General features: G+C 34.3%; 1 protein-coding gene across 3 annotated transcripts in view; it reads right to left on the minus strand.

The window, feature by feature from the left end:
- Nucleotides 1-22,948, minus strand: part of LOC105568147 (glutamate receptor ionotropic, kainate 1) — a 150,509-nt gene that overhangs the window by 13,580 nt on the left and 113,981 nt on the right. For all 3 annotated transcript variants that reach the window (XM_012023567.1, XM_012023569.1, XM_012023568.1), the window contains exons 8-13: nt 21,710-21,862; nt 13,551-13,754; nt 12,576-12,779; nt 9,219-9,323; nt 8,438-8,695; nt 422-619 (exon numbers count right to left, since the gene is read on the minus strand). In XM_012023567.1, the coding sequence (XP_011878957.1) occupies nt 422-619; nt 8,438-8,695; nt 9,219-9,323; nt 12,576-12,779; nt 13,551-13,754; nt 21,710-21,862 (1,122 nt within the window). The remainder of the gene's footprint in view (nt 1-421; nt 620-8,437; nt 8,696-9,218; nt 9,324-12,575; nt 12,780-13,550; nt 13,755-21,709; nt 21,863-22,948) is intronic.

The following is a 22,948-nucleotide window of genomic DNA, read 5'->3' on the forward strand; positions in this document are numbered from 1 at the left end:
AATTAATCATTATTATGACGTCAACAGATTTGTCAATTACATACATTCTTTTTATTTTACTATAATGTAACTTGATAATTTCCGTGTATATTTATATAAAATTTTATGAGATTTCTCTCAATTTAAACATTAGTGCGTATTGTCCATTACGATTTATTACGATATATATTTTGAGACTTTTTTTTATATCAATTATGCCTTCTTTTAATCATTTAATGGATTTAATTTTTATGCAATGTATTATAAATGAGTAACACTAATTGTAAGACTGATACGAAATATCACAGAAAACATATCGGAAAGAACTTTTAATATTTATATATATAAATAAACAAATAATAACGTATATTGTGGACAGTGTAAAATTATGTTGTACAGAAAATGTAAAAACAATTAATTTTCTATGATGTTTTGCACTCACTCTGAAGAACGTCTTCGTACTTCCACCCTCCAGAGTGCCGTAAGATATCTCGGTTTGTTCCGCGAGATCAGCAACATTCTCGATCGGCGTTATCATCCTCTCCACCGTTAGGAAAGCGGCCAGATTTGCGGTATAAGAGGAGATGATGATTAACGTGAAGAACCACCAAATGCCGCCTACTATTCTCGTGCTAGTTGCCTGATAATGAGGATTTAATCCGTATTCATATCGAATAACGCCAATAAATTTCTTATTTAACAACTCCATGGATATTCTAATTCGACGATATCGAATTATCCGGAAATCAATTAACAGCAAATTAAATTCCGTTTTACAAATGTTATTAATTCAGTCCGTATTTCTTACTTTTTTTTTCTACGGATTGCATTAACGAAAACATTAATTCGTTAGCTGATTGAGAAATTTAGAGATATAATCGCAAATTCCCGCGAATGTATGCGCGTGTGAATTTGTTTGCGAATGAAAGTACTGATTAATTTAAATAATCTCGTTAACTTCCTGTAATTTTAGAGACGTGGGGAATTCTGTAATGGCGTTAATGTTTCATGCGTTTTCGAACAATTAGGTCATAGCAGTGCCTAACGTGCTTTCTTATGCTCTCTCCAAGCAACGGAGATTGTTTAACTAACGTGTCAATAGAAAGAAAATTGTTGTAGACGTATGAAAGAAACATCTGTTTAAACTTTCGGTAGGATCTCTCGTGTGTGAATCTTTTGATACCGCGGCGCTATCGAGGCAGATACTTTTCGCCTCTGTTACGAAGGACCGTGAGAAGATTCAAAGATCGATCGAAAACGCATCAGGACATATCGGGGTGACGAGGTCGATTTAAAGTGCAATTCCGACGAAAAATTCCTCGCAGCAGTCGAAGAATGCAATACGGGATCTCATTTAGAATTCGCTGCTGGGATATTTCGATCCCATTAATGGCGAGGCCGACGATCGCGCGAACGATCGTCGAATGTAGAACACCCATGAATGATTCTCCCATTTCCGTATTGCGCGGCGCCTGCCGCTCGGGAATTGAGCGAACGGTTTTAATTCTACCGCGTGATAATATCCCGCGAAAGAGTTTGCGCGGTGGTGGTCCGCGTATTCAGAATGTGTAATGAATGTGCTTAATTTGTAACGTCGAATATAATGTCTCGTAAGTGATTTTTGCGTGGAATGAACTTTTTTAGGAACAATGCGCCCGAGCGAGTCGCTTATTTTTTATATCAATGGGGAGAAATTTTTTCGTGCGCTCATAATATCACGCGCGCATGTCTACGCACATATATCTATGCCCATACACGAAGACAATTATAGCATAAAATATATTACTATTTGCAATATTACATTCTCTCTCGCTCCGAATGCTCAACCGCGATTCTCGGTAACCGGCACATCTGGCTGACATGAAGCATAATTTGCCGACACTCGAGACAGTCGCAACGACAACCCCGCATGTACATACGTGCCACCAGAGTCAATTGGCATCACATGATGTACCATAGATATTTACGTTTCCATATGAGATTCTCTACTCTCCAGCTGTTTGACATTTTTATTTTCTCCTAGATATTTGTTGAATGAACATTCACAGAGTTTTGTAAGAGCGTACAATATAGCGGCCTAAGATTTATTTAAATATTTGCTAATAAGCGTATAGTATACGATACGATGTTAATATATCATACAGTGAGAAATTTATTTAGCAAGGGAGACCAATCAAGAGTAGATCTAAATCGCTGCACTTATGTAGCATTGTTTTAAACCGAATCTACAGACCAAGCAAACGAGCGCGGACAAAATGAATAATTCAATACTCACGTTGCTGTTCGCACTCGTCGATACAAGTTTATTCGTATTTATCCATGCTCATTTGCTCGGTCTGAAAGTCTAGCTTTATACTTCCGCATTCTTAAAATGACATTATTTTATTTGCTTTTCGTTTGAAATAAAAATATGATAAGGCAGGATTATGAGTCGGTTAAAGAAAAAAATCAGATAAAAGTTTTCAAGACAGAGAGAGGCTCCTCGATTTTCAGGGTAAAGAGAGGTTTTTTTTTGGCGGAAAAATTTTGTTTAAGCCCCGCGTTGCTCTGTATCATAAAATTTGTACGTTGCGGTATGAGTGAAAAATTTTTGTATAGGAATACATAATTTAGGAAACAAATTATTTTTAGTTAAATAATACGTCTCAATAGACGCGTGCATTTCAAGTTATTTATCTAAATTTTCAGTAGTTTAACGTCGGGTGATATCGCAACAGGTATATTAAATACAATATATAATATGTGTATGTATATAGCTTATACTCTAGTAATTGCTTTTGTCGGTGTAGTAATAGAAATGGATGTCGAGGACGCGGAAATTCGTGAGATATCACGGTGAACATTCCCAGGCGAGATACGTTGAGGACATGTAATTGTTTTCACGGGTATCGTCGCTTAGTGTAAACAAAACCTCCTTTCTACACTACTGTTTGCATTGTCAGGGAAACAACACCTCAAATCTCACCGTGAGACCTTGCGAAATTCCATGCTCTACAACTGATGACCACGTAAGCAGCATCTATTCTGCTATATTTCCAGAACATTTTCCAAAGTAGCAATTTGCGTTTAGTACTGATAAACATCGCAATGCAATAACTATTTTTTACAGAACTAGTACCATAAAAGATAACTGCACTGACTGAACACATTATACGTTAGTTATCTATATGTCTTTTAGATAGTCAATGAGAGAGAGAGAGAGAGAGTTAAATGTAAATTAATTTACAATCTATTTGCAAACGAACAGGAATATTTTATTCGCAACTTCTAAATGTTTTGTTATACTTATATAACAATAGACAGATCGAGTTATATAACGGATCCAAATGTTCTTTCTGCTAGTTCTGTTTTTTTAGTAACACTTTCTTGCTTTTATATGACATGAAATATGGAGCAAGAAACTCGGAAAACACCATTGAATGCTGCAGGAAGAATATCTGCAGAAGTCATTCGCGTAAAAATGAAGAATTGAACGTTAAATTTACTATCGAGAATTTACCAGATGCGACTTTTATATCTTGCATACAAAAATCATTGCTTATTAATCCAGTGTAGCATTAGCTCAAAGAACTAAAATCTCAAAGGAATTGATCGATTATTTATATAAAACGGTGTTAACTTTGGTGTTAAAAATACGGAGGAAATTTATTTCAAAGTATTACTTCAATGTATATATTATACGCTTTTATTGTAAATATATAAACTATCGTATAAAGTATTATCATGTAATATAAAACAGTAGTATATATAGCCATAAAGTAAAAGAATTTATTTGAGAATATTGCATAAAAATGAATTATTCGACATTTTAGATAATTGTGAAACTAATAAAAGATTGCCATAATAGTGTAGAATTAAATATAACCAATTAAAAAGCGTTTTACTTATATGTGCATGCAGGGCTGATATATGTTTTCTGATTAACATTTTGATATGTGTTATTATCGAGTATGCAATAATTTTGTAAATTAATACGCTTGTCCTTTAAATTTCATTCTCGGTGATAAAAAAATAAAGCTTGATCAGAGATTCAGTCTCACTTAATGATTCATGTGATTGTAGAATTCGCGTTTATTGAGTTATTATGAGATAATAATCTTCGGAATTAACAATTTATTTTATACACAAATTACTTTTCAATTGTTATAGAACTTGATAAATCATATTGGTTAGTAAATTTTTAAACATTCGCATAACGCAACTAAAGGTTGTGCACATAAAATTAAATAAAATTTTAAGAAAATAGCTTTACGTGTGCAAGCCCCATTTCTTTTTTTAATCTTTGTAAGTACAGCACGGAAAAGAAAGGTATGGCGCGAATAATGACGCAGTTCCTTTCACTCCGAATGCTTCCATTGTCCATGGTAGCAATGCCAGTGCCGTCCCAATTCATATCTCGCGGATACTTTTCTCGCGATTGACGGAACTCTATACAATACTGCACGTATTATTCGACAACTGAAAGCCAATTGCGCACTATTCTGCACCGCTGACATTCTTTATCCTATTCCCATCGTAGTATAAGCAGTGTTCGTAAATAAAAATAAAACGTCGACAGAATAATAGTTTTTCGAAGCGAAATTATAAAGATGAAAAATACTATATTTCCTTCGTAAGAGATATTCTACAATCGCTCTTTACGATATTTTTGTAATTCTGTCTTTCTGTATTCTGGATTTATTAATTTTAGATATTCTGGATATTAAGAGGCAGGAAATTGTTGAGATTATAATAGTTTTGAAGTTATAAATGATCACAATGTTGACTGAAGGTAGTGTGCGCAATTTGTTTAAGCCCATCACTACGCTTTCATGTTTTTGTCTTGTCTTTGAATAAGGTTTCAAATTATTGCAGAGGTATTCTTTAATTAATATTCAAAATATGCAATTATAATTTGTGTCACCCTACATATTAATAATGTAGAGCTAATTATAGATACTCTGTGTAGTTATCGTTGCATGAAATATGATAATTTCTTTTTTTACAAAAATTATGTCGCATATGTTTCCTTATTTCCTGCCTTATAAATTATATTGTGAATTTATTATCATATGCATTTGCATTTCATGTGTCCAAAGTTTTTTCTATTTTTATTTCATGTTATTTATCTATTTCCCCATAGTTGTTACAAGATAAGTATAATATCTTGTAACTAACAACTTTGTGGGTCTGACATTTATTTGCTTTTCCTCTTGGAACACGCGTTAAATCTCGCGTTTTGCAAGTAAAACCACTTAAAAATTGCACGTTTATATGAGATTTGTGGTATTTCGTATGCGACTAGTGAAAATATAATGTGTTCATGGAACATAAATTCTGTTGTTTCTCTAAAATATTTCTTTCTCTGAAAATAACCATTTTTTTAAAGACAAGAATTAATAATAAACGCACTCTTTCTTTACCAAATATACATCCTACATAATATAAATTAATTTCCTATCTTTTTGTTTATATGATTTTCTAAATTAAGAAGATATATTTGAAATTAACGATAACAAATCATTTCGTAACGCGCAAAGAAAAATTTATTCATAAGGAGGTAAAAAGCACACGTTTAAACTGGATTACTTGATAGATGTCAAGACAAACTGCTCTTATTTTCAGTTTTACCGAATGTTAGGCCTTTTTTTATTTTCTGCAAGATATTCCGAAATCTAATAGTTTTCTCTTACTTTTCGGGGCACGTTAGTACTGTATATAGCAAGTAATTTCCAAGCATGTATATATGCGATGGCTATTAAGAGGAAAGAAAATTGCTTTCTGTAGACTTGTGCGACATAAATGTAGACGCGAAAAAAGAAACAGATCGATAATGCGAAGGGAGAATTTGCTGCGTCGTAATTATTTCGTGAGTAAATTTAGCGGTCGGTTTCTCTTTGACGTACTAATGCTGTCGGAAATTGATTCAAGAAAAAGAAAGAAGGAAATCAATCATACAGAAAAAAAGGGGATAATAATAGTTACTTACAATTCTTCGAGTAGTTATTCAACAATATTTACGATATATGCTGAGTATATTAAATATTATGCACATATAGAAAAGAGAATAATTTTATATTATATAAACCATATACATACTTTTAAAAAGTTTCGTATTCATTTCCCCATTAAACATTTCTAGCATATTACAGTTCCTTAATATGTTAAACGGATCTTTATAGATTCTCGTAAAAAGAAACTTTTCGCGAGAAGTGTCAAAATTTCTCGATCGACATTTCCGTACCGTACTAGTAATACAATACAGAAATGGCCCATTTTACTTTATGTTCCGGTCGAAATCTGAAGGAATCGTGGTAAAATAATTTACTAGTCACTCTCCAGTCCAGCTTAAACGAATGTTTTGCTGCCGTAAAAATTTTTAGAAGAGCGCTTAAAGTGTAGTCGCGCTGAAATCACGCGGTTCTTTTTAATTAGTCGCAAAGTTGGTCGTCGACACGAGTATCCTTGATTCGAATTTCTGAAAGTTCCACAAGTTGTGCTAAAGGGATTCGTAATTGCATACATGTTTGTTGATGAAAAAAGGGAATGTTGGTTCTCGGGGCGCGTTTGACTCTCCGTGGTGGCACGTTTACCTTAGGGTTGAGGTCGCTGCCCTGTTGCATAAGTGTGCCGACCGTAAACCAAAAACTGTTGGCCAGGCTGAACTCGTTGACAGTTCTCAGTAGAGGAATGTCGTCGCTGTCCGGATCCAAGGCGCTCATGTGACTGCCCTGATGACAATGCGATGACCCCCCGTCGAGTGGTGCAGTTTTAGAAATAATTACACTAGTTGTACTTAACTTACAGCTTTCTACATATTACATACTTTTTATATATTATTCTAGACTATACATACGTTGGTCGTTTTATAAAAGAAAATGCAGATGCGAAATAATTCCGAATTGTTTAGTTTACGTAAATAGCACTTTTTTTTTTAAAACAAAAATTTTTTTGCATAAAGTGTATCTATTCTCTTACGTTATCAGCGTAGAATGCATTGAAGGATGCGTTGTTGCATATAGATATATTAATTAATCGTCCCTCATTCGTTTAATACTTATATTTTATAAGTATTAAATTAATATCTTAAAAGTTTAATACTTATATCTTATAAGTATAAGGTTCGTTACAAAATTATTAAATATCACGAAACACTTATAGAACGATAGCTTTTAAATTAATTACTCGAGGATGTTAGAAAATATGAATTTAATTATTTTATCTTTATGTTAGATTATAGTTAAAGTATAGAGTCATAATATTTAAAAGAATACTCTGTGCCTTGTATAGTTTAGATATAATCGATCGATCGATTTTTCGCACCACTCGACGTGAGCCTACCTGCAAAGGGCATTTGCAGCTTGGACAGGGGGACGGCTCCACCCACTCGTAGGGTGAGAATCTTGCCACTATCCATATTGTTAAGGAAACCACCACGTAAGCGCCTAGCAAGGACAACCAGATCTCCACGGCGAGGGGATTCATGAACGAGAAGAGCCGCGGTGGCGTGCGTTTGGTTACCTGAAGCATTGACGTTTATTATTACTAATCTTCGAGAATTGACTTGGCCGACCTGATTCGACATCGAATCGACGAGATTACGATGTAATTTCGAACAAGTGCAACGATGCGCCCGTTCATGTCCAACGATACACGTCGTGTTCCTTGCTGAAAAATAATTCAAAGTTCGCGAATCGCTTGCAACTTTCGCGCCGCTTTCTTGCACAATATCCAGTCTCCCAAATGGCTCGAAAGACTATTCTTTATTTCGACGGAATTACGGGAACGTATTATTCTCCGGCGCGTCGAGCAGAACACAATAGCGGTGCACTCTGAGTGCAATCGCTGTACGTGCTGCTTTATTTTTTAACGGGAGATCGCTAACGCCGTAGGAGGTAATCGAGATTGGATTTTAAGACGCACAATCCATTGCCGCGATAAAAAAGCAAACAATTGTAAATGATCTACTTAAAAAATTTAAACGTCTATAATCTATTTACAAACAAGATCCTCTTCCTTCAGTCATCAATGCAAATGAGAATAATGCATTATGAGCTTTAGTTTCAAGAATGAAGTGGTGAGCGCGATGAACGATTTGCGCGAGAAAAGTCCTCTAAAAAAGATCTCAGAATATTATCACAACAATATCGCTTCAAGATTTGCTCGATCGTTTCGCTCGCAGCTTTAGTGAGCATCCCTGTAATATTGCAAATATATGATTCGCAACATAAACAGATATAAACGAATTGACGTGCACCCTGCAAACAGACATCTACTGTTTGCACTCCAGCGAGATGATGGATTTATGTGCGTGCTGCCTCGTGAACGGGTTCCGTACAACGTTCGAGAGCGGCAAACGTGAGAGAAACTGGCGGGCATGTCGGATGAGGGATGTCCCGACGGCGAACGGTGCGGTCGGTGAGTACGCGAAGGAAAACGGTAGAAGTAGTCCAATGGTGGAGCACCTCGTTGAGTGTACCTTAGGGTTGAGCCCGCTGCCCTGCCTGAGGAAGGTGCCGGTGATGAACCAGAAACTGTTGCTGACGGTAAACTGGTTCTCGACCACGTCGCTCTCGGCCAGACACGGATGCGGATTGTTCCACTCGTACGGGCTGAAGCGCGCCATCACGAAAAGGGTGAAGCTCACGAGCATGTAGGCGGCGAGCACGTAGAGCCAGATCTCGACCGCCAGCGGATTCATGAAGGAGAAAAGCCGTGTCGGCTGACTGGACGGCACCTAAATTACGTCACGCTACGATTTTAATTAAAACGGATCCCGTTTCGTGGTGCGACGCGACGCGACGTGGTCACAGCGCGGCACGACGTTGCAGGCCGACACGAGTCAACCTTCACGGTGATCCTGGGCATTCAAAGACTCTTCGCGAATATTCGAATGAAGAAAGAGAATTCGCGGGACGCGCGATGCAGATTATTTGACCAATTCATTTGTTCTTCTCTCATTTAATTCAACGAATTGAAATAACGTTGAATTGCATCTTCTGTATATTAATATTAACGTAGAATAATTAAAGCATCTATTTACGTTCTTCATTATTCAATAGGCTATAATGACATGCTCGTATGAAAATCACTTTTGTTAATTTATGTTAATGCAATGCATAAACTGAAATATAATAACAAAATTAAATATTAGAGACATGAACACATATCTACACTTTGAAAGGTATAGACGTTGATCATCATGTCGCATGCATATGTAATTCAGAAAACTTAACAGCTGATGCACGGTGTTAACTCACCTTAAATAAGATTCCAATTCCGAGATTCATAAACGGCTTGGTGAAATCTATTACGCTTTCCCTAGCATAATTAATCGTCATGGAGGCAACCGCCAGATCTGCCCTCTGAAAGAATTACAGTATCCCAGAGAATTAAGAAAATTCAATTTCCTCGATAAAATCAAAGTCGCATAAAAACAGAGATGCTTATGACATCACAGGAAACAATAAGAATTAATATCGCACAAAGAGCTTTCATTAAAAAGGATATCTAAATCGTTCGTTTCGTAGAATGGCTTTCTCTTTGACAGATAAATATAGCCAAGACATATCGTCGAACGTTTCTACCGAGCAAAATGTACTTCTTAATTCATAGATGTATTATGAATGAGAGCATTTCAAATTGCTGATAAATCTTCGGTCTATATTTACCTTGTGAAATAGTGAGTGAATTCTTTATGAACGTGCGAGCAACGCGAACTATGAAACATCATTCGTGTCATCTTCCGTTTTGGAATATCCGCCTACGGTTTCGTAGGTTTCCAGGTTAAGGCGTCATCCCTTTTCACAAGAGGCAGATTGCTTTGCATGTTTTATAAACTGCTGATCTTCGGTATTCAGAGAGTACGCCGGGAAAACGAGTTGCGAATTTTGCGAGGCGCACGTTTTCTTTTTTCGATGCTCTTTGCATCTCTTTCAAATTAACACGAGTTGCGCAATAAATTTTCGATAATTCAAGCAAGCAACTGTGGTTTGTCCACATATATTTTTTGTATTATTATTAGTTTTTGAAAAAGCTTAATTAATATTAAATTATTCTTTTTCTTCCTCTGTCGATCTTTCTTTCTTGGACAACATTGTAAGGTCTTAATCGCGATGCAAATAACAAAAGCTTTTTGTTGTTAAAAAATATTTAATATATTAAAGTATATTTTTATTGCTGTATGCCATACATGTTTTACATAATAGAATGTTGCAATGACAAAATATATAGATATGTTTATAAAAAGGCTAAGTGATATATGTACAATATATCACAACCGTTGAAGATGGTCATACAATTCGAAAGCAATCCCGTAAATGTATGTGTACCAACATTATGAGTAACAAATATTTGAATTATTTATCGAATGAAAGCAAGGTATTATCTCGAACAGAGAGGCGCATGTTATATATATGATAAAATTAATTTAACGAACCACATATGCGCAACAATCGCACACGTGTATCAAATAATCTTGCGTACGAAAAATAATGTGCTTTGGGAAATGGCTGAATATCTGTATTATTAACTACATCCATTTATTCCGTCCATGAATAAAATATTGTAAAAATTAATTTTTCATCTAACCGTTAATTTATTTTTAGTACGAGTATAATATCGCACACACAATGTGCACACTATCTACCGACGCTTGAATCTTACTATTGTAAAAAATTATCAATATTTTCTGAACCACAAATCCGAATCCGGATTTATTCTTACGATAACAATATTTTTGCGTAACAACTGTATGCACAAATTTTTCACGAATAATATGCAATTCCATTTTTAAATACGCGTACTTCCATTTCTTCGTATACCGCGCTCTTGCATTTTTATCTTGTTTCGGTGATGAAATTTCAAATCCAATAAAGACTCTTTTTAGAAATTTCCGCTTCCCAAAGCATTAACGTTTGCTGATAATGTTTTTTATTTTTCGTTGAAGATTTGTACGTGTGCGAGCATGTATTCTCTCCCTGTTGGTACTGGCTACATATATGTAGATGCGATCGCGAGGAAACAGTGCGAATGGAGAACTATTTCTCCTCGGTAACGAAAAGACAACATTTACCTTTCTCTGGATATATACAAGCGCAAAAAAGTCAGAATTATAATCAAAAGCCGAAGAAAAATTATTGACGTAAAAGCATCGAAATCCTCCATTCTAACATTTTTTCTTTTAATAGATTGTTAATATATTTTAATAGATTTGTTAATAGATGTTTTTGTTCAAAAAGAGGAGGACAGGAATAAACAACAAATAAATCAGTCCGGCAGAAGAAATCACTAAAGTAGTGATTACAAATTTTATTTCCACATGTATCGTATAATAATCAAGGAATAAGTGTTGCGTAAATTGTGATATATATAGTTATATTTTCTGGAGCAAAAGTTTATAGTAAATTTTTTATCATGAAAACTCTATTATTAAATAATGACGTAAAGCTAGCAATCTTTTATAAGTACAAATATCTGTGCCCTGTACTGAAAATTTAGTTTCAAACTTGCATTACTGGCATTTCCATTTCATTGTCCCAATGGGGTTGTTCGAATGAAGTTTAATCATATAATGGATGTAAAACAGTTCTGTTGACTTAAATACTTTTTGACTGACTAAAAATAAAACGTGTATAATTATTGAAATGATGATCGTTAATTTGATTGCACACATCGCATGTTTCAATTTAATAATTGTGACATTGCAACAATTAACTAAATCTCAATTCGTTGTGGAAATTATGCGAACAATACGTGTGCGCTACTCGATCATGCAGACAATAATGGATCGTCGGTTTACATTAAATTCGAAAGACGCTCGGAAGCGCATATATCAAACTTTGATTTTAATAACTGCACAATTTTACAATTCAAATGACAGGAAGCAACATCTGCGAGCTGATCTATGAATCGAAATATCAAATACCGTTGTTCGGCTATGGGAAAAATGGTTAATCCAGGTAATTCTTGTATCCGACTACAGGCGTAATGAAATTCCTCGTGGGATGGATTTATTGCGACACGCCCGCGGAAATTTACTTTGCTTTGCATATAAAATCGGCCTCTTGGGTCGCGTATACCCATTCTCCTACCTCGATATTTCTCCTAATATACTACGCTTCTGTAATTTTAACAACACTATTAACACATTGCGGTCGACATTAAATTTGGTTAAAAAAAATGCAATGTTAATGTTTGCCGTCATTTTCATTAACTCAACTATCGATTTTCATCATTCAGAATACGCTACAATAAATTTGGAAAGTGAACATCACCGGCTATATATCCAATTATTCGTTGTTTCTAGTGTTTAAAAAATTTCGTGAAGAATCACAAGAAGCTATTTTACATCTGCATTAATGTATAAATGCAATTATTTAATTAACCGCGTATATACCGAGTGATTTTATCTCACGCTAATCATCAAATCCTTTTCTGATTCACACAACGCAACGCAACACTTGTAAACCTTATCTCATTTTATATCAATACCAAATTACTTATGTCTCATACATCAGTTATCGTCTTGTTATACGTTTATATCATTTTCTATGATATTGAATCATATCGCAAGTTGTTGCGAGAAAGAGAAACAGGTTCTGTGCATAATGTCTTACCTTGTCCATGAGTTCACGCACGATTCCATTCCATTCTTTCGTCTCGGGGTCGTACACCCCGTACATGTGATCGGGCACCAATTTGATTGCGTATTGGAAACCGACTTGGCCAGCGATCCACTTGAGCAAATCGATGCAGAATCCCTCGAATCTCGCGTTACCAGTCAAATTCTTGTCTTCTTTCACCATGACGTAGGGTCTTTCCTGTGGAAGATTGGAACCCACTGATAAATCGTGGAATTGTGCTCATAGTGACAGGGGTAGGGCAGAAGCAAACCCTTAAAAGTTCTTATTTCCACATGAGATGGCTATATCAAAGGAAAAAGGGTGGGAAAGAAGCCGCCATTCAATGTGAATATATAGCACTTTGATCGCTTGTCCCTCAAACATTTCCTTTTCCCGACACTACCATGAATTTTTCATTTTTCTCAGAATACACAATAACGCCGATAAAACGTTCCCTCGGCCAACTAAGATTTTCCCTTGATATATGACAATCCGCGATTTCCTTAGCTTAAAAACCCCGTAAAGTCCTGCCTCTAAATTGTTTTTATTTTCGCGAAAAATAAAATATTGCGAAAGATAAAGTAATATTGAATTCAATTACAATTTTTTTCATGTTTTAAATGTATCGTAAAAGATAGGAATAATAAAGATTCCTCTAATGTCTATTATTTATTATATACAATTATTTTTCAAATTAATATGAGAATACCAAATATTTTTAAACACTTTTGTAAATTATTTCAATGAAAATTGTTGTATATTTATAAATATACAATATGTTGAAGTTGTTATCTGGACTAGCTATGTGGACACTTCATCTCTATGCAACATAACAAACTTACCCGACTCCATTTAGAGCAGCTTTCATATCACTATGTGATCCATACTCGTGCAGTATCCCGCTTAATGATTAATTCTAACGCTACGAGGGTCGCAAACGTGACTAAATTGAATATAAGGTATCATTACCTCTCTCGTCATCACCACGAGCGTAATGTTGGTCGTCGTGGTCTCGTAAAAGGCGTCTAGGTCCGTGACGTTAATGCCAGACCCGGATTTCCATTCGCCGACTTTAACGAGCTCCTCTTTTTTCAGTTTCAGGAGGTCCAGCTTGAAATTATTTCTCTTTCCTTCATTGAATTCAATAGGTCCGGTTAGTCCGTGTAAGCCTGCCTGCAACAGAAACACTCGTATAAGTCTAAATCTGAATCGTTTAAATTTTAGCCTTTCGTGATATATTATATAACAAATTAATGACGACATGCCTCTCATTTTACGTATTACAAATTTTATCAGTGATTGTTGATATTGCACGAGTAATATTTAAGCTTCTATAGAGCGAGAGTATAGTGCAGTTAAGCTTTTGTTTTCATGAAAATGTATGTAGTTTAGCCATATAATTCTTCGAAGCTTTATATCTCTACCATTTAAATATAGGCTGGATGTCAGAAAAATTGCGCTTTTATGTAAATAAGTAGTGGTCTCTCATGAAGAGATAACAATAAGTAGTATCCAATATTTCGCGACTGGATATTGCCATCCAAACTGACGCTAGCTAAAACGCGAAGATTGAAAAGTAATAAAATTTTTACATGAAACATCATACTTGTAACTGTTTTAACAACAAACACGACCGGATTTACCGTTCGTTAAATCATGCGCGCGTCTGATTCTCGTTAAATTTATTTTTCCTCCGTGTCCAGTAGTTCACGGACACGCACACACGTGCACACGATTCATTGCTGACGGCCTACATTTCCGGATGCATACAGCCGGCGAAATTTTTCGCATTAATTACCGTTTGCGGTCTACCGGCGGTTTGCGCGTAGTTTATTTGATTTACATCTCTTCCTCTTTAGTATACGTCCGAGTTGCGAGGTTGATGGAATATTCATTCAAAATGTGCTTCTTCTTAAACTCGACCGTTTATCCTACCAGAACAAATCTTATCTATTGAGTCCAAATTTTTATTTAAATATTTTTATTATCTTGTTGATTAGATTATTAACAGGTTTCTCAATGGCTCACTGTTTACTCAACCAAACATCATTAGTCGTGTTTAAAACATTTTTTGAATGCTATAGCCAGTCTGATATATGCTTGGTCATATCACTTTTTAGATACATCTCGTGTTTTATTCCACTTGTAATCTGAATTTAATCGCGGATGATAGCTGTGCGGAATGCGAGTGAGGTTATTACGCGAAAAAGATAATATAATCGATATCTCATTTACAATGACAAAATTCAGCTCAATTTGGTTGGATTTTTACGCGAATATCTCGTTTGTATATTGCTCAATCCATTGTACAATAAGAGTAAAGTCCAATTTAAAGGTAAATAATTGAATTGTTGTATACAGGTTTTTATATCTTTCTGAAAAAAAACCTCACATCACTGAAAAAAATTTCTGGTTGAATATGGAAAGGAATTCTGGTAAATCCTAAAGGAATTATCTGATTCGTCCATATTCAACCAGAAATGTTTTTCAGTGCAGATATAAATGATATAAAATTGAAAATGTACTTTATTATTGAATGTGTAATGAACCAATGCATACAGATAAAGGGCATTAAAAAATGTTAATAAATATTTCTATCTTTTTATAGTATGTAGTTTTATTATTAACGATTCCAAAAAATTACTTTAGCTGTGAAGAATTATTATATTATATTATTTCAATCATCTCATAGTAATGAAAAGTTTAATTAAAACGGATTACAAAGTATTGCGAATTTATAAGTTAACATGATTTGGCAAAGGCCGGCGTACAGGGGTACGATAGATTTTGGTTCGTCCGCGTTATCTCCAACGTATTTTTATAATCTTTATGATCCCATGAAATGTATTGTCAAATTATTTCGAAAAAGAAATCGTCTTCCATCAATCTGACAGCCGGCGCGAGATTTTTAGCAGTGATTCTACGGCCAGGATTTTGTTCGGGCTGTCAGCAGCGGTATTGCGGATCGTACGCGAATCGATAAATCTCCGCCACGATATCTCGTCAGCGCCAACATCGACGAGCCGGTTCGCAAAATCAAAAATACGCCGATGCTCGCAAAACAAATGGTAAGCGCGCCGGAAGTAACCGGGCACGGCGATGCACTGTGCCGCATGTATTTTCGGTACTCGACGTGCTCTCGCTCGACGAATACGCACGTTAATTATACTATGCACGCGTCGATGCATCACGTGTGTAACACCATTACATGTGCGTGCATTTTACACAACGGAATACGCAGCTCAGGATATTTTGCGGAAGCACGTCGCGATGTACGAATATAGCTTAAAAAAACGGTGAAAAATGTGATGTAATCGCTTATGAAGGAGTGATATGGAATTGCTCATTGTTGAATATATTTTCTATTTCCGTTTTGTTTTTAACACAAAATATTTTTTAATCAATTACATAGAAATATAAAAGTTATTTCTACAGTAAAATATGGAGAACATTAAGTTTAATCCGAAATAATATAACATGTAGAAAGCATATATTTACGTATACTTAATATACAATATTTTGAAGTTTTATATGTTGATTTATATGTTTTCTACTATTTGTATTTATACGAAATTTTGGTATATTTTCTAATTTTAACGAATGCGAGATTAGTGTCGTTGTCTGGAATTTTTCATATTTCGTAATATCACTTTTTTCATCTTAAGTAATGTATGCTGTTTTAATATTTAACAATTTATACTGTTGTACAAACTTAAATCTCCAAGCGTTTTTTGGCAACTGTTTTAATTTTTTCCAAAGAATTAAATACCAGAGATCGTGACAAATGAAAAATTTTTCGCGAAGGATTAATTATGCAATACTTTGCAAATCAGAATTTCTTATCGCCACGTTTGCCTTATATTTGGTCAAAGTCGCAGTATTTTTCTGTCGTATAATGTTATATTTATCTACTGCCTGGCATTTTTCGCCTACTTGCATTTATGTGTATACACGATTATGGTGCATTGTGTCCCATCTTCAACGAACACAAATCCACTTGCTAACGTTCAGTAACAGAATTGCGTAGTTTGTGTGTCTGCTTATCAAGTTGATATCGAAGGTACATTCCAAATAAGGTACCGTTATCACTGTGATACATTTAGATAAGGAGCGTATATTTCATTTTCGTACGCGTAATATTAAATACGCGCAGTAAACTCGATTATTAATTGAAATTTTATTGTCAGAGTATTGAAGTTTTATAAATCATTTTAGTCTCTAGAATAAATAGTCCAGAGTGCGGATTTTACATAATTTGTAATTTGTAATAATCAATTCAGCACTTTTATATGCATTTAAATCAGCAAGTAAAGTAAATTTGAATAGAAATTAAATTAAAATGTACACAGAATTGAATTGCAGTTGTGAGTTGTATGACAATTATTAAATAATTTAAATTGTATTTGATAACATACGTAGGTTGATAATTTTAATTTGAAACAGACTAAAAGCCACGCCACATTATCTGTAATACAATACATTCAAGAAAATTGTTTTTCAAATATAACGTTTTAGGACGACAAATGAATAAAACTTCCAATTTATGATACTAGAACAACACAAACGCGCGCTTCGCGCGCGCCATTGTTCTTCCACATTATATTACATAAACTGTCAAAATAACCCTCTTAAATATAAACTGTCGAAACCGCGAGTCGAAGAGAACGACTCGAACAAGATCGACACTCGATCGAGTTTCGAGAGAGTCAATCGGCATCGCGGAAAAGCGACAACAATGAACTCGCAATGCCTTTTTTAGATAGGGATTTGGTTGCATATACATTATTTTAACTTAATGTTTTATATTTTATATGTTTCAGCAAATACATTTTGTATGTTTTATAAATGGCTGGTTAATTATTTTATACACTTTGGATCAATCAGTTGTTTCTTACTCACACGCATTTACCTTACCCGAGTTCTCTGTGTGTCTTACACATATGTTTCTACACCTTTAGAGTGTTGAAGTGTACCTAGATAGACAAAGCCGCAAAAACCGCCTATACTTGCCAGGGTGCATTAATCTTGCCGCTTTTGCAGCGAGGTTTAGCTTTCAGTACCCAGCTCGGGTTGCTTAAGTGGTGTAAGATTTGCAAAGGTTTCTATAGGTTGCAAAGCATAAACTATATACTATGAACATGTGTAAAATTTGTAGAACAATTAATATCGTACACATTAACACGTTTTACGAGGAAAAATGGCGTTGCATTACAGTTATGCGATATAATAAAAATGTATATTGCATGAGAAACAATTGCTTAGTGACAAATAGTGTAGATTGACAAGTTAATTTTTTGTAATAAAATTACTAAGTGGTTTCCTGCTTAATTCAAATACTATGATGGTAATACTGGCTTAAAATGTTAAGCTGACCATTATCCTCCTAACGTTATGTAGAAATACATGCACATTGGTAATTTACCGGATTGCTCATTTATTTACACATTTATTCACAGAACGGCAGAAACGGCGGACACGATTATTCCGTTAATAGGATATGATCACGTCGGAAGCTGCCAGTTTCTCGTCGCGCAGGATTTAAATGCATACGCGGAGCGCAACCGCGATAGTGTACTCGCGCGCGGTTTACTATCTCCTCGCGACACGCTATTTATTTCGGATTTAACATGAAAGGAACGTCGATAACGGTACGATGACGTTTCGAAAAGTACCACAACCACGAGACGAGAGAGCGTTGATATTTACGAACGAGTGGATACTACGTGAAAGGAATGGAGCAAGCACACAGACTTTATCGGGAACTTTCATAATTTCTGTGGCGAAGTTCCTTTTCTTTTTTTCTATCTTTTTTCTCCTATTTAGAACTACGAACATTTCTTTATTGCCTGATAACGTTGTACGATTTAAACGAAACGCAGTGCATCCAGATAATGAAAAGATTGTCTCGCAGAGTGAAACAATGCTTAAGAAACATCTTGTGTACCGCCATATATCACATTTTCTTTTCCAACAATTGTCGATCAAGTACTACTAAAAACTCATGACCGTGCGGCGCGGAAGTTTTGAAAAATTGTCACGATTCTCATCGGCATTGTCTTCTTTCATTTTCGCACGTCTTCGATTATTCCGGGGATCTGAACTTTCCTACGAACTTCCAATTTCCTTTGCCGTTGCAAAAAAAAAAATTTTTATAATACCACTGAGTGGGAAACCTTGCAGAAATAATTTTCAGGAAGTTGTCATTATGTAAATTCATAATTTCCTATCCACCAAACGATGTGTCGTAACGCTTTCCGTTTCAATGTCATAACTTTTTTGTATTTAACACTGCGAGTTTAATATATCGAATTTAAAGTGTCGTTTGTAATACACTACGAAAGATGTCAGATTAAAAAGGAAAATTAAGAAATTCTTATGAAAGATTATTTAAAGCTCATCATTGTGATTTCATTAGTTATGACCGTGTTAATTTAATTATTTTAGGTAATAAAATTAAATATTGGCTAATAATACTAATGAAAATGCTTCCGGAGTTTATTGCGTCTCCCCATCAAAATGTCACGGTTACGCTATGTACTCTGCACTCAAGTTAATGCTGTGTACGTGAAACGCATAATTGCATAAACAGATAGCTGTGCAAGAGGTATCGGTCTCTTTGAAAATAATTTCCCAATATGACAGAGATATAAATTTTATTCATCGGAATATTTTTTAATAAGAAATTTATAATTCTGTTTAGACTATTATGCAATATATAATCGTGTATATATAATATATTGTATATATATTTTTTAACTACAAAGATTTCTACATTATAAATATAAAATTTATTTTAGTTTTAATGAAGGAACTAATCACATTACACGTCAATATTGGAAAAAATTACATTTGCACTTCTATGGCTTGGTATAACAATTTTGTATAGATTTTTTAATAAAAGCAACGCGAACAATATGGAGGAAAACCAGCGCTTTAATTCCGCTTTAGTTTAACTCGGCAAACAATCTTTATTTACTTTTAACAGAACGAAGAGTAGCCTTAAACCCTGCATTATGATCAAAACACGACTTCCGCCTTGCCTCAACAAACACTCCAACATAAAAGTTCAAGGGTTCTCTCTTGTGAGGAATTAAAACATCTGTATTTTATAATATCCCAATTTGCGAATTTCAAATAAGTCTCTGTAAATATAAAGAGATTTCTTTGTCCAGACTGTTTCATCTGCGGATAATAATATGTACAGAGAACTCAAGGATTTCGTGGGTAATAAAAAAATATTTGGATCCAAAATTTTAAGCTCCGCTTAATTCGTCATTGTCGCATGTCTAATAGAGAAGCCTTATGTCGGTTGCACCCAAGCAATAAAACTTGGTCCTCTACATGTGGGATCTAAGTCATGGATGGCACGTACGTGCAAGTTTACGTACGTGTCTCTCGTATGACGCGGTCGTGCATTTGGGATGGTCGCCGTGCATGGAAAGCGCGACCATGGTGGCTAAAGGAGGAGAAAGCCCCGAGGTGAGGTTTCCGGGATGTAGCTATTTGCTAAATACGTTGTTCAATTATTCATGTGTCAACGTTGCTTTCCTTCCGTTGCCTTCTACACGTTTGCGGCTTATCGCCGGACGACTACCAATCTCTGCGAGCCAACGAAGAGTGGCTCTCGATCCTCAAGATGGTAGTAATTTTTTACTAAGTTTTCTTTGTCTTGGAATCATAACTGCCCACGAGATCGTAATAAAAGATGTGCAACATCTCTATGTGTACATTATAATTCCATTACAATCATTCCATGATCAAGATAATATTTTATTCGTAAATTACGAGAGAGATTAGTATTTTTTTATTAATGTAAATATTTCGTTTTGTTCTGCATTTTACTTTTTAATTATGATAAATTTTTATCATTTACAAACAATCGTGGAATTTTAGAAGAGACCGAAGAGGAGGAAACGAGATATAAGCGAATTCTTTAAGCTGAATATAAGTAGAATTTAAATTACTTTAGAGCGTTAAGTCACGTTCAGTCAATCAATCTGTGATACAGAAAGAAAGATGCTAATAGTTAACGAAGCTCTTGAAAGAAAATTAACGTGTCAATATACCTTATAGATTCGTTCTTTTATCAATGTTAATTATAAATCTGTGAGACAATGAAATTGAACAAAAAGTCTAATTAAATCGATAAGTGTTAACAAATTTAACAAATAATTAAGTTAAATTATATAATTATTTTTTACTTCCAAGATATAATTATTGATTTCTTTTATATTCAATATTTTTGTTGGTAATAAAATCACTATGAAATTAGATGATTTCTTGCACTATCCTCTACATTTTGGAAAGGATAAATATTTCTCTTGCGTAAAACAATACAGATTTTAAACCTGTAACACATGTTTTCGTTTAATTACTCTAGTCGTGCTATATATGTGTATATTATATTGAACAATGTAAAAGTAATAATAGATTTTCTCTTTGATAAAGTAAAATTTGATATTGCAATTATATAAATGATTTTAGTAAAAGAAGGCAGAGTTTCATTAAACATTTGTTATTTTCGGATTAAAATTAAATAGCAAAGAATTTTTTATTGAATGATTTAGGATTATTCCGAATTTAATTGCAAAAATATATGAAAATTGCAATATTGTTTATAACTGAATTTCAGAATTGAGTTTATTTTTCGTTGTTTTAGTTGCAAATTACTAACATTAAAAATTATATAACCAAAATTTGCATGACCTAATTGTTAGTTGGTTGTTACGTTATAAATTTTGATGATTTGATTTTAGAAAATCTGTGCTTTCTTTTATAATAAAATTTTTAGATAATATTTATTGGACTGAATTATATTTTTAAAATGAAATTATAAAATATGTTCTCAATTTTTCTGTAAATTGAAGATATTAACTGCAACCAATATAGTATAGGAAATATACTTCAATTATTAAGTGAAGCAGACCAGAAATTTCCACTACTTAGAAATATAAATTTCTTGTACCTGCAGTAAGTGTTAAGTATTTTACTGCAGTTTTTCATGCTTTACTAAAGAAGAGAAGACGAAATATTATTCTGAGATAATTGCGTACGAAAACTCGCGTCACTGGCATTAGTTGTCCCATTCCGCTCAACGGCTCGCTTGAAAATTCACAAAACGTACGTACGGCATTAATATAGTTGTAGAGTGATAAACCGTCGTCCCACGGTTCCTCTTTCTCGCAGGACAGATTTGCTGGTCTTAAATCGTGACTACGGTCCAGAGCTGCCAAACCGTGCGCGAAAACCTGTACGCTATCGTACACCAAAGCTGGTTCTGCCTGAAACATACGTTTCCTTTTGACGAGAGTTCGTGCTTTGCGTATTGCAAAAAAGTTTTAATTTGGAATTTAATTTGGATTTTTAGCTTTAATTTGGAAAGAATTGTTACATGGACAAAAGTTTTGCCACTACTAATGTAAATATGGATCGGGCTAAGTTGTGATTAAATTTCACGAGAGTAGTTTTCAATCTTTTTCGTAGCTTAATGATCGACCGAATGATTATTATTCATACTTAGCAATCATACCAAAAGTTTCTGTTTCATTTTACAGTCAAAGTTCTTTAAGATAGAATATATTAAATCTTATTATAAAACATTGATCTTACTTAAAATCACTTACGAAAATTTGCTTCTTAGAATTTAAAATTATAAATCGATACATCAGCTTAAGAATTCTTGAAATTGTGCTTCTCTCCTGTTTATTAAATATTCAATTCAATTAAAAATTTAATAAGATTTCGAGGTAGTGAGAAAAAACTAACGAAGGAACGAAAATTCAATTACCTCGATCTTCTCACATTAATATTTTGAGGAGATAATTCTGGGGAGTAAATTGTGTGAAGTAAACTTAGCTATTTCAGCAGATGGTGACCATCTTCAAAGTCCTTGAGAGAAAACCATGCTTAGTGCGCTCAATTGATCCGAATTAATGACATTGCGGCACTGGCCGTGGGCGAAACTCACTTAATTACTGAAGGGCTGACAAAGCTCGAACTGGACAGACTCTGCTGACCAGTTCGGTCCATTCGACTTTTTAATCCCCTCTGCTTTTAGTCTATATTTGTACGAAGCTTGTACTATTCACAATCAGATTCTATTTCGTAATCGCATGTAATTAATTGTTTATACTTTAGAAGTATCACACTCTTGATATTCTGTACGAGTCATTAAATCTTAAATCTGTAGACTGCGTATGTCAGATTTTATATGATTATTTTATATAATGCGTACTTTAATATATATTTTACACATATGTACAGTCTGGAATTTCAAATATTTTTCATATGACACATCAAATTATATATAAAATTCTATAATGAATTCTATTGTGAATTACAAGTTTTCTAAAATAACTTTTCTTATA

This window comes from Vollenhovia emeryi, unplaced genomic scaffold (assembly GCF_000949405.1).
Source record: "Vollenhovia emeryi isolate VEMERY1.0 unplaced genomic scaffold, V.emery_V1.0 DF939131.1, whole genome shotgun sequence".
NCBI classification, from domain to species: Eukaryota; Metazoa; Arthropoda; class Insecta; order Hymenoptera; family Formicidae; genus Vollenhovia; species Vollenhovia emeryi.